Source organism: Microtus oregoni, unplaced genomic scaffold (assembly GCF_018167655.1).
Source record: "Microtus oregoni isolate MIOR12 unplaced genomic scaffold, Mior012 000092F_ref0000046, whole genome shotgun sequence".
In the NCBI taxonomy this organism is placed as follows: domain Eukaryota; kingdom Metazoa; phylum Chordata; class Mammalia; order Rodentia; family Cricetidae; genus Microtus; species Microtus oregoni.
Window position 1 is genome coordinate 346,952 of NW_024544604.1, and position 11,531 is coordinate 358,482.

Consider the following 11,531-nt stretch of genomic DNA (forward strand, 5'->3'; position numbering starts at 1 on the left):
ATCTCTGTGAGTTTGAGGCCAGCTGCGCTACACAGAGAAGCCCTGTCTGGGGGGCAAAGTGGGGTATACTACGCCTCAGGTGGTTGCTTGCTTTAACAAAAGCAGCAGAGTAAGAGTCTCCTCAGTAGATGATTGTTTCATCTTTAATGTACAAATATGTTACATAATAACCTGTCACACACTTGATAGGAGTGGGTTATATAATAAAAGATGTGAACATCAAGACATGGGAGAAATGGAAGCCATCACAAATGTGTGTCCATTATATTGGTGTTTAATCTTCAGGTCTAGAAAGAAATGTACTTTTTTGTGTGTGATTTGAGACAAAGTCTCACTATGCAGCCCTGGCTGGCCTTGTACTTACTGTGTAGCCCCAACTGACCTTAGACTTGCAGCCATCCTCCTGCCTCAGGCTTCCATGAAGGCACTCAGGAAAAGATTTGCATTCTGATATCATCCATGACCCTGGGGATATATAGATGTAACCAATAGATTAGATCCTTGGTCACACAGATGGATCTTTTTTTTCCTGTTTTTTTTTTTTTTGGCAGGGTCTTGTATATAGCCCAGGTTAGGCTGGAACTCACTATCCTCCAGCCTCAGTTTTCCTAGCCAGGTTAGGCTGGAACTCACTATCCTCCAGCCTCAGTTTTTCTAGCCAGGTTAGGCTGGAACTCACTATCCTCCAGCCTCAGTTTTCCAAGTTCTAGAATTATAGGAGTAATCCAGTGGGGTTGGCTCTTTACTTTTATTTATTTTTTATAATTTATTTTATTTTATGTATATTGGTGTACTAGCTGCATATATATCTGTATGAGGGTGTTGGATCCCCTGGAACAAGTTTACATACCGACTGTTGTGAGCTGCCATGTGGGTGCTGGGAATTGAACCCAGGTCCTCTGGAAGAGCAGCCAGTGCTCTTAATCCATTGAGCCATCTCCATTCCTGCTTTACTTTTATTATTTATTTAAAATTTTTTTTTGGAGATAGGGTCTCAGTGTATAGCCTTGACTAACCTGAAACTTTCTATGTAGACCAGGCTGACTTTGAACTCATAGAGCTCTTCCTTCTGCTGTCTCCCGAGTGCTGGGATAAAAGGGGCTCACCACCATGCCTGGCTTTTTTTCTTCACTTTTAATGTATGTCATGTCACCATACTTTGCTTTAATTCTATTTTGATTTTTTTCTTTAGTTTCAACTATAAATGAAAGAAAAAAGAAATTCTTTCTGGAACAATATCTGGGCATAAATCTATGCATTTATGGAAAACAAGTAAATACAGACAGTAAATTAAAAAAGAAATTGTGAGAGATTAAATGAGAGACTTAGAAACCAGAGGAGACAGATAGGGAAAGGAAGATGCAGAGAGCTGAGGCTACACGAGGAAAAAATAAACACAGCCATGGAGAGGTGAAGACAAAGAACTGAGCAAATGCAAAAGGAGCCTTTAGTGAGCTCCTACCTCCTATCACTCCTATAGAACTTTGTGTTCATTTTGAGGTTGCAGTCGCTGGTAATAGCTTTATTTGGGCACAAGGCTAATTCATAGCAGTTTGAACTGAGCTGTCCATCATCATGTCCTCTGGACTGAACTCATTTTTCTGGGAACATCGTGCTCCACGGCATGCATCCAGTAATTGTTTATCCATCTAATAGCGTATAAAGTCTGTTGTTTCCCCAAGGACATAAACCAGACCTTTATTTCAGCCCACTGAGTCAATTTTCCTTGTCTGTCTGGTAATTCAACAGCAAGGTCTATTGCCTTAGCAACTGCCCTTCGACTACCATGGCAACCGCCAGTGCAGACTTCAGTTCTCCACTTTGCCCCTTGGACATCTCCATGGCGATGTGCAGGATGAAGAGGCCAGAGCCCCAATTCTGCGCCTGCGTAGAGTGACAGGAGGGGGTGAACAGGAGGGGGCCAGGCTCCTGGATGTGCGCAGCCTCAGAGCGCCACAGCTGTGCCCTCTAGTCCCAGCTCTGCGCACTTGACAGCCAGTTCGCCCGTCCGGAGCCCGGCTTATTGGGGCAGCATGGCAGGGTCGCCGCTGCTCTGGGGGCCGAGGGCCGGGGGCGTCGGCCTTTTGATGCTGCTGCTCATGGGTCTTCTGCGGCTTCCCCCAGCCCTGTCAACGAGGCCCGTAAAGGTGCGATTCCAGTTAGCAAGGAGTGGGGGTGGGGAGGAAGATGGGGGAAAGTGTTGTGGAGACATTCTTGCTGGTTTGTGCATAGAGATTGGCAAGGGTGTCCTGGGCTGCAGCTGACAGTCCCCCCACATAAGCCAAGCGCAGTTTCTGGGTGTGAAGGAGCTGGTGCTCAGGGCTCAGCTAGCAGATGCATCCTGAGCATCCCTCAGCATCTGGGGCCTGGTCTGACCTCGACCCGCCCCGAGAGTGGTCTGTGGCTGTGTCCATGGCAGTAGGGCATATTCAGAAAAGATGTCGGTGTATCAGTATGTGAGCCTGGGATGTGATGACCGAGCTGTATAAGTATTGTGTTCTTTTAGTATGTCTTTTGGTTTGGCTGCTCCTAAACGTCCTGAAATACTGGAGATTCTTCTTTGACTTTTTTTGTGGGCCTGATTGCTTTCTCAGTGATACCATGTGTATATTTGTGAACCCTCATGTGTAATGACGTAGTATATGGGCGCATCTTCCTGTGTACCTATGTGTTTCTGTGGGTTTTTTTTTTTCATTTTGGAAGGAGTGGTCCTTGTACCTCAGGGTACATATTTCATGGTGTCAGATTGAATGCTTGGGGTTTTCATTGTGCATCCATGAGATGATTTCCTTCTTCATTGTGGAGCTGTGTCATTGCAGGGGAAGAAGCCATGATGTCTCTGCTCTGCACTGTGTTTTTCAAATGATGCCTAGCCTTGCACCTGGGTGGCTCAAAGAGCATTACAGCAGATATTTCCCCAACAAGGAATGTGCACATAGGCACGAAAGACCACTTCTATGCAGTTCCTTGCAGTAGATACAGCAGTGTTGGGTTGCATGTATGACATTTCAAGGGCTGTGTGTGTGTGTGTGTGTGTGTGTGTGTAGAGGGATTGCTGGTGATTGATTTCCCCAGGGGCTGACTGCTGGATCCTGACCAAGGGGAGGGACATGGAGCAGCTTGCTCCTCTACCTCTTAAAAGCTGTCTGAATCACTGAGGGTTTTTTTAACTATTAAATATTTAGGATGGAACAATCTATTTAGCAGATATGTAGGTTATAAAAACGATGAAATAATCACCATAGCCACTCTTCAGCTTAAGGAATAAAGTATGACTGATACTAGGACTCCTTTGCTAGCACTACCTTCTATTTTCTGCCCATTGATTCCATTAGCTTTAAATGACGGTTTGTTTAGTTTCTGCTTTTGGAACATCATAGAAATGGAGTCAAGCTAGCTATCTGCTTTCTGATGATCTCACCAAGAAATCTCTGGTGTTGGGTAGTCTTAGGCTATCTAAAGTGCGATTCTAGAATTTGCCTTTGTGTGTGTGTGTGTGTGTGTGTGTGTGTATGTGTGTGTGTGCATGTGGTCTTGAATTGAGGCTTTTCTGCATGCTAGCACCCAGAACCTTCTTTAGTTCTGCTTTGGTGGGAGATTCATTTCTATTGAAGTGTGTGGTTGTAGTTCATTTACTGATGCGCCACACTATATCCTGCGAGTGTATCATGAGTCTACTAGTCTATTTCTGGGGAATGCTTTCCTTTATTCCCCCTACTTTCATGCTATTATAAAATACCACTATGATGGTTCAGTAATTTATGTCCAGTAGGCTTTGAGTGCAATACCCTAGAAGTGGGTCATAAAATCTATTATTTTGAGACATGGATTTCCCTTTCAAAATGATCTTTGCTATTTATTTTGTTTTGTGAGACAGGGTTTCTCTGTGTAATCCTGGCTCTCCTGGAACTCACTTTGTAGACCAGGCTGGTCTCAAACTCAAAAAGATCTGCCTGCTGGGTTCAAAGGTGTGTGCACCATGCCCAACTTATTTTTGCAAATTTAATTTCCAGCAGCGAAATATTGTAGTTTTATTCAAAACCTGATATCGCCACACACACACACACACACACACACACACACACACACACAAACAACGAAAAGAGAAGAAGAAGAAGAAGAAGAAGAAGAAGAAGAAGAAGAAGAAGAAGAAGAAATCGTCTGTGTGCCCTTGGAGATACCTGGGGATCTGCGGGGGCCTTAGAGATGATAGAAATTTGAGGGGCTCAGTGAATGTGGTAGTCATTTAAGATCCGTGGAACCCCACCCCTAGTTGAGCTAGAGGGACGATGACAATATCTTTTTTCCCCCATTTCATCTTCTCGCAGGAGTCCCGCAGTCTGAGTGCAGCATCAGTGCCCTTGGCAGAGACAGGCACTCCCCGCCGCTTGCATCGGGCCCTGCCCCGCGGAGAGGCGGCGGGTGCAGTGCACAAGCTGGCGCAGGCGCTGGCGCACCTGCTGGAGGCCGAGAGACAGGAACGCGCTCGTGCCGAGGCACAGGAGGCGGAGGATCAGCAGGCGCGTGTCCTGGCGCAGCTGCTGCGTGTCTGGGGCTCCCCGCGTGCCTCGGACCCACCCTTAGCCCCGGACGACGACCCGGACGCTCCTGCTGCACAGCTGGCACGTGCTCTGCTCCGCGCTCGCCTAGACCCCGCCGCCCTCGCGGCCCAGCTTGTCCCTGCTCCCTCCGCTGCGCTGCGCCCCCGGCCTCCATTGTATGATGATGGCCCCACCGGCCTGGATGTCGAGGACACCGGAGATGATACTCCTGAGGTGGACCCGGAGCTGCTGAGGTGCCGGGGTCATGGGGAGGGAGGGCGAGATAACCAAAGCGCTGTCGTGCTGGAGCCTGAGGAAGTGAAGTCCTGGATCCCGGTACAAGGGACAGACGCCCCTCTATCGGACTGGGTGGGACTATGCAGGACTAGGGCTCCAGGGGTGGGTCGCTTTCTGCCTGGAGAGGCACTTTCTGGGATGGAAGGCAGGGACCTCTGACTTCCTCTGAAAGTAGTGAGTCCCTCGGCTTGAGTGGGGGGTGAGAACAACGTGGTGTTACAAAGTTGTGTTCAGGTTCGGGACTACTGGGGTAATAGTAGCCGCATCCTCACAGCATTCCACTCCACCTGCAGGTACTTGCTGGGGCGAATCCTCACCGGAAGTTCGGAACCAGAGGCTGCTGCTGCTCCGCGCCGCCTCCGCCGATCTGTGGACCAGGACCCGGGTCCTGAGGTGCCTCCCGAGAGTGTGCTGGGGGCGCTGCTACGCGTGAAACGCCTGGATAACTCCTCGCCCCAGGCGCCCGCACGCCGCCTCCTGCCTCCCTGAGCGCTGCAGCATCCTGCAAGCCCTGGAATCCAGGAGCGCCCCAGCAACCCTGTCTTCCTGCCAGCATGTCCACAGCCGCCTGCTAGGCAACCCTGAGATCCCCATCCCTTGAATCCTCAATAAATGCCATCTATAGCAGCTCTTTGTCTGAGTGGGGTGTTCTAGGGGCTGGTGGTCTGGGCGAGCGATAGTGGCTGTCTCTTCGGGTCCACTACTGACATGGACTATGTCCCTGCCTAGTCTTTGCTTTCCTCCCTGGCAAAAAAGAACCTACACAGAGAGCAGTAAAGGCGTGCAGTACTCACCAGGTGCCTGGGCTACCCTTCTAGGCTTCACTGAGATGGGGTTCCCTGAGAGGCTCTGAGGTCACTTTCAGCCTCTGCCACGGGTCCATGGCACTAAAGGTCAAGGGGCTACACTTGTTGCCCACCAGGACCAGGAGTTGCTTGTTGTGAGAGCCCCAGGTGGATTACATATGCTGCAGTTGGCCCAGACACCCAGCACACCAACTGCCAAGCCCTGACCACAAAGGACTCTGGATATTCAGGCCTTTATGGCCTTTACACTGGTTATTTATCTGCCCTCGATATATGCACATTTTCGAACAAATGTCACTTCATAAAGCTTTTTTTTAACCTTCCTACCATTGCCTCCTTTAATATATAGCTTCCATCGCTGTCTAATCTTCCGTTGTACAAGGATGGAGGTTTTTCTCTATATTCCTGGTATCCAAAACAAAATTGGGCAGTTTCTCAAGTTTTCCTAGAACTCACTCTGTAGACTAGGCTGGCCTCGAACTCACAGAGATCTACTTGTTGCTGCCTCAAAGTGCTGGGATTACAGGTATGTGTCACTACCATGCTCAGATCCCCAACATCTCCTTGAATGAAAGAATTCTCATAACTCAAGCAACATTCTCCCACCCACGTTAACACTTAGTACGAAAGCTGGCTGTAGACACCTGTAATACCACACTTGAGAGGTGGAAACAGGATGATCAACCAGGAATGAGTTCAGTATCAGCCTGGACTACATGAGACCCTGTCTCAGAACAAAACAATTTGGCATGGTGGCACATACCTTTTATCCCATTATCCCAGGACTCAGGAGGCAGAGGCAAGGAGCTCTCATTTCCAGCCAGGGCTACATAATACACAGTAAGACTGTCTCAAAAAAAGAAAAGACATTATGGAGGTAGCTTTGAATCCTGAGAACATTTATTTAATTTTGCATAAAGCTTCATAAAACACAGCCAATACTAAACAACCCATGTTACCACCAACTCCTCACCAAATGAAAAATAAAAAGGTGTCCATGGTAACTGTTATTTGGTGGGGAAGGGGACTCTTATGCCAAAGAGAATTGTCATCCTGATCTGCTGTGAGAGATCTTCAGGCAACAGAGCAGCCACAGCTACAGACGGCTTTGTGGTGTCGGGGCTTCTTCATGCTTGCCTCCACCACTGCCTCCTGGGCCCGCTGAATCTCATGGACAAGCAGAGAAAAGGCTTCCTCTACACCTTGCCGTGTCTTGGCTGAGGTCTTTACGAAGGGGGCTCCCCACTTGTGAGCAAGGACAGCTGCAGCAGCATGAGCATCTCCAGTAGAGGTCACTAGGTCACTCTTGTTGCCCACGAGTACTAGAGGCTGCTTTTGATGAGGGCTCCAGGACGACCAGATCTGCTGTAGCTGATCCAGAGATGAGGGGTCATCCAGAGCAAAGACCCCCAGCACGCCATCACCGGCTGCCAAGCACTGGTCACGAAAGGACCTGTGAATATCTTGCCCCGCTGTGTCCAGCACATTCAGAATGTAGCCCCCGTTGTCCAGGGCCACCTCCTTCCAGTAGGAATCCTGAATAGTGGGGTCGTGGTCTTTGACGAAGCAGTGGTGGGTCATCTGGATAGTGAGAGCACTTTTCCCAACACCACTTGCGCCCACCACCACTGCCTTGTACTCCGGAAGCTGCCTACCAGCATCTTTGCATTGGCTTTCCTCTGGTGATCTGGTGCACTGTGTGTTGGAGCTCAGGTCCAAGACACTAGACCTGGTCGGCAATGCCATTTCCCACCAGTCAGCTCAAGGAAGAGATATAAATAGCCGCTGCTGAGAGAAGACAATGACAGGTGAGACTGGTTGGAAGAAAGGAGACCCCCCAGGTGCCATTGAATCAACACAGTTAAGTATACACGGCCGTTTTCTCCTTATTTGGGGGTGGGGCAGAGTCTTAACCATAGCTCTAGCTAGCTTGGAACTTGTCCTACAAGTCAGGCTGACCTCAAAGTTTCAGCAAGCCTCCTGCCTCTGCTTTCCCAGTGTTAGTGTGCCCCACCATGTCCAGTTTCTTTCTTTTGGAGATAGAAGGCAGTTTTTCTTTTAGCAAGTCTGGGAATCAAACCCAGAGTCTCTATCATTCAGCTACTCCTTCAACACCGAGCAGGGATATTTGTTTTTCATATATATCTCATTTTTAAAATTGCAATTTTTTTGTGCATGGGAGGTATTGGATTGGGATAGATAGAGGGGGACTTAACCCTTGCTTGTGTACATAGCATTTGTGTGGCCGTCTAAGGACAATCTATGGAAACAGGTTTTTTTTCCTTCCCCTGTAGGAGTAAGGTAGTCAGGTTTGGGAGCAAATGCCTTTATCTCTGAGCCACCTGGCCTGCCCTGGGATTTTTCAAGTCTTGCTTCTACTGATATCAGCATGCACTCCATAAAGCCCACCCAGTTAAAATGTGCGGCTCCTGTGGAGCCATCACTATAGCTGAATTTGAGAATGTTGAAAGTTTTGACCATCTTTATCTTGCGGAAAAGAATCTCTGTCCCATAGCAGTCTCTCTCCATTGCACAAGTAGAGTGGGATTTGGTGTGGTTTGGTTGTCTTTGAACCCCAGCTTAGCCACAGTAGTGACTGTCTGGTGATTGAATGGCTGCTTGGAACTTTCCCACCCAAAGAACATCTTACTGCCGAAGTTCAAGATCAGCCTCGGTTACAAAACACATTGGGAGCGGACCCTATCTCAACAACAAAAAAAAAAAAGAAAGAAAAGAAAGAAAGAAAAGAAAAGAAAAAGGCAAACCAAATCATGTAGCCTAGTAACCACTTGTGTGAGGCAGGGGCATAGATAGGCACAGAAAGTAAAAAAAAAAAAAACTGGGGATGTGGTTCAGTTGGTAGAAAGCTTGCCTAGCATGCACAAATTTCTGGATTTGATCCTGAGTATAATACAAAATCAGGCAGAGGACCAGCAAGACAGCTCAGGAGGTACTATTAATGCTTGCTGGAAAAGCCCAGCAAGCTGAGTTTTCACTGGAGCCCATGTTAATTGGCGCACAGGTTTATCCCAGCACTTAGAAAGCACAGGCAGGTGAATCTCTGGGAGTTCCAGATGAGCCAGGGTTATAAAGGGAGGCCTTAACTCCAAAAACCAAAGCCACGGCCACCAGCAACAAAAATCTCAAAACAGCAGCACTCCCAACCAAAGCAACCTTAACTGCTGTGAACTAACATTACTTTCTACATTTTATTTTATAATCTACACCGTTGCCTATAATCTCACGTTGTTTGGCACCAGATAAGTTAATTTTAGGTATTTTATTATTTAATATCAATTAAAAAAATCTTCCTGTACGCCAAGCATTGATATGGCACGGAAAACAAAAACAAAGACAAAAAACAGACTCAACTCCTGGGGCCTTGGAACAATGCTACTGAAAAGAGGGACAATAAATATGATAAGTATCTTCCTATGTAAGATAAGGAAATTATCTTACATAGTAGAAGAGGTTAGGCACACAGCAGGTGCTCAATTTGTGTTAGCTACTAATAGCAAGTCATTAGCTCACTGAATGCACCTCCACATCCGGTTGGGGAAGGGCCTTCCGAGAGAGCCCCGGAATGGTGGTTGCCATACAGTTCACTAGAAACTGGGAGGGGTGGCAGTTGGGGGCAGGTGGTGGGTTCCAGGGGTCCCCAGCAGATTCGGCAGCGGTCAGCGGTAGCGTTTGGGGAAGTGAACAGAGATGGGGGTGACAGGGGAAGGTCTTAGGTGGAGGGATCCTTGAAAGGGGCCACTGGAAGTGCTAACCCACAAAGAGATGTAGGGTAAGAAGAAAGGTGGGCAGAGAACGGAGCTTTGGAGTAGGGCAATGTTTAGGGATGCAGAGAGGGAAAAGTCCTTAGAAAGAATCAGGATGGCCTCCGTCACGAGGCCCAAATCGTAGAACCCAGGGCTGGGGTGGTGGGGCTGGGGTGGTGGGGTGGTGGGTGCTGGGGTGGTGGGGTGGTGGGGCTGGGGTGGTGGGGTGGTGGGGCTGGGGTGGTGGGGTAGTGGTGCTGGGGTAGTGGTACTGGGGTGGTGGGGCTGGGGTGGTGGGGCTGGGGTGGTGGGGCTGGGGTGGTGGGGTAGTGGTACTGGGGTGGTGGGGCTGGGGTGGTGGGGTAGTGGTACTGGGGTGGTGGGGCTGGGGTGGTGGTGGGGCTGGGGTGGTGGGGTGGTGGGGCTGGGGTGGTGGGGCTAGTGGGGCTGGGGTGGTGGGGCTGGGGTGGTGGGGTGGTGGGGCTGGGGTGGCAGTCGAACAAGTGGAAAAGAGAGGTTAGGTTCTGGTGGAAACGAACAGCTTCCTTTCCAGATTAAAAAACGAGGGTCAGGAAAGAATCACTATTAAACTTGGGGCTAGAGCAACTACCAATCTAGGGGTGCTGTGACCAGAGGTGGGGATAAATATGAGACGGGCGCCTCCCCAAGGTGCTAGCGATTAGCACAGTGATGGTAGGAGCTTGGGGGAGGCCGAGTGAGCCCCCAATATGGCCACTCAACCTCATCTTTGTGATACCTCAGGAAGGCTAGGGCTATATAGTCTCCAGGTCTTTTATTCCCAAGAAACAGGGGAAAGAGTGAGGGGACTGGCCCCAGGCTCCTCGGCAGGAACGGTAGATACATCACAGACCGGCGCTTCGGCTCTCCGCTTAACTTACACAGAGCCTCTAAAATGTGGAGTGTTGCTGAAGCATTCCCAGAGAACTCTGTGATCCCTGTGGACACCGGCTTTGAGCCACTTGCACCAGTCTTCTGAACTCGCATCTCCGACCCAGGAAGGCAGGAGCCCCAGGAAGGCGAGCAGAAGCAGGCTGGGCACACGGGGTCAAAGAGGGAAGGGCATCGGGTTGATACAAATAAGAGAGCTCCGTGGTGTCCTTCCCAGGGTAAGCTTGGACAACTCGCCTGATCTCTGCACTTTCCCGTGTCGGAGTCAGGTGAAGTGTAAAGCTCGGAGTTGGGGAAGGGCGACCCTGATCCGCGCTCCTCCACTTCGGACTCAAGTTAGAACGGTGCAGTAGCGCCCTGGTGCTCCTTTCTTCTCCTCCCATCTTAAGAAACAGCCCTGCTTCCCGCTCAGCGCAGGGCACTTAGGCACTCGACTAAGGTGAAGCTGAAGCGAGTGCAGAGTGTGAGGCTCACTCCACAAGGCAAGGACAGGGAAGGGGCCCTGGAACCCCGCGCCAAAAGAAGTCTGCACCAGGAATGCCAGCGTTCCGCTTACCTGTGTCCCCGGAGTGGCGGTCTGCTGAGGGGCAGCAGGCTGTTCTGGCCGGACAGTCCTGGGGGTTAGGAAGCTCCCTACCCCCAGCAGCGGCAGAGGGCGGGGATGTGGGTTTGCCCCCTCCCACCTGCCCGACCCCTGACCCCCGCCTTCCCCCTCGGCCAGCGCACGAGGTGGAGAGCAAATGTGGGAGGGACCTCCACCTGCCCCTCTCTACACAGCAACCCCCTCTCAGGCCCGCCCCTCCCTCGCCTGGATTGCTTGCTTTAGGGTTGGTTCAGCTTGGGCCATTTGTGTGTGTGTACAGGATTTGACCTGGAAGACAACATTTTGGAAACCATTTTGTGTTTGTTTTTTTTTTGTTGTTGTTGTTTGTTTTTTTGGACCCAGAGAACTTGTATAACTTCAGCTGTGTTTCTAGGTAGCTCTGGGGTAGTTGTGTCTGTCATGAAGGGAAACAGTTACAGAAGAAGTGCTGTTTTATAAGGACAGAAAGAACCTGATCTGAGGCAGAAGTGCAAGTTACAAATCCCTCAGACTCTCTTGCAGCTATGACAATCCTAGGCTAGAATTCTGAGCACTTAAGGTGGGATATCTGTAATGCTTCCCTAAAGGAACTGAACTGGGTTGCAACTTAGCTCAGGTGGTAGTGCTTGCT

General features: G+C 49.7%; 2 protein-coding genes across 3 annotated transcripts; one reads left to right on the forward strand and one right to left on the reverse strand.

Annotated features, from left to right (window-relative positions):
* Positions 1-1,904: 1,904 nt before the first annotated feature.
* On the forward strand, positions 1,905-5,465 carry Pcsk1n (proprotein convertase subtilisin/kexin type 1 inhibitor). 2 transcript variants are annotated; one of them, XM_041644220.1, is made up of 3 exons: positions 1,905-2,147; positions 4,329-4,877; positions 5,132-5,465. In XM_041644220.1, exons 1-3 carry the CDS (start codon positions 2,034-2,036, stop codon positions 5,228-5,230), a joined length of 762 nt encoding a protein of 253 aa, XP_041500154.1. In that variant the 5' UTR covers positions 1,905-2,033; the 3' UTR covers positions 5,231-5,465. The 2 variants fall into 2 exon arrangements, with proteins under 2 accessions (XP_041500154.1, XP_041500153.1); XM_041644219.1 differs by having other exon boundaries at positions 1,922-2,147; positions 4,329-4,795.
* Positions 5,466-6,718: 1,253 nt separating this feature from the next.
* Positions 6,719-7,390, reverse strand: LOC121442615 (GTPase ERas-like). Its single transcript, XM_041644221.1, has one exon. The coding sequence runs from the start codon at positions 7,388-7,390 to the stop codon at positions 6,719-6,721; it is 672 nt and encodes a 223-aa protein (XP_041500155.1).
* Positions 7,391-11,531: the final 4,141 nt, after the last annotated feature.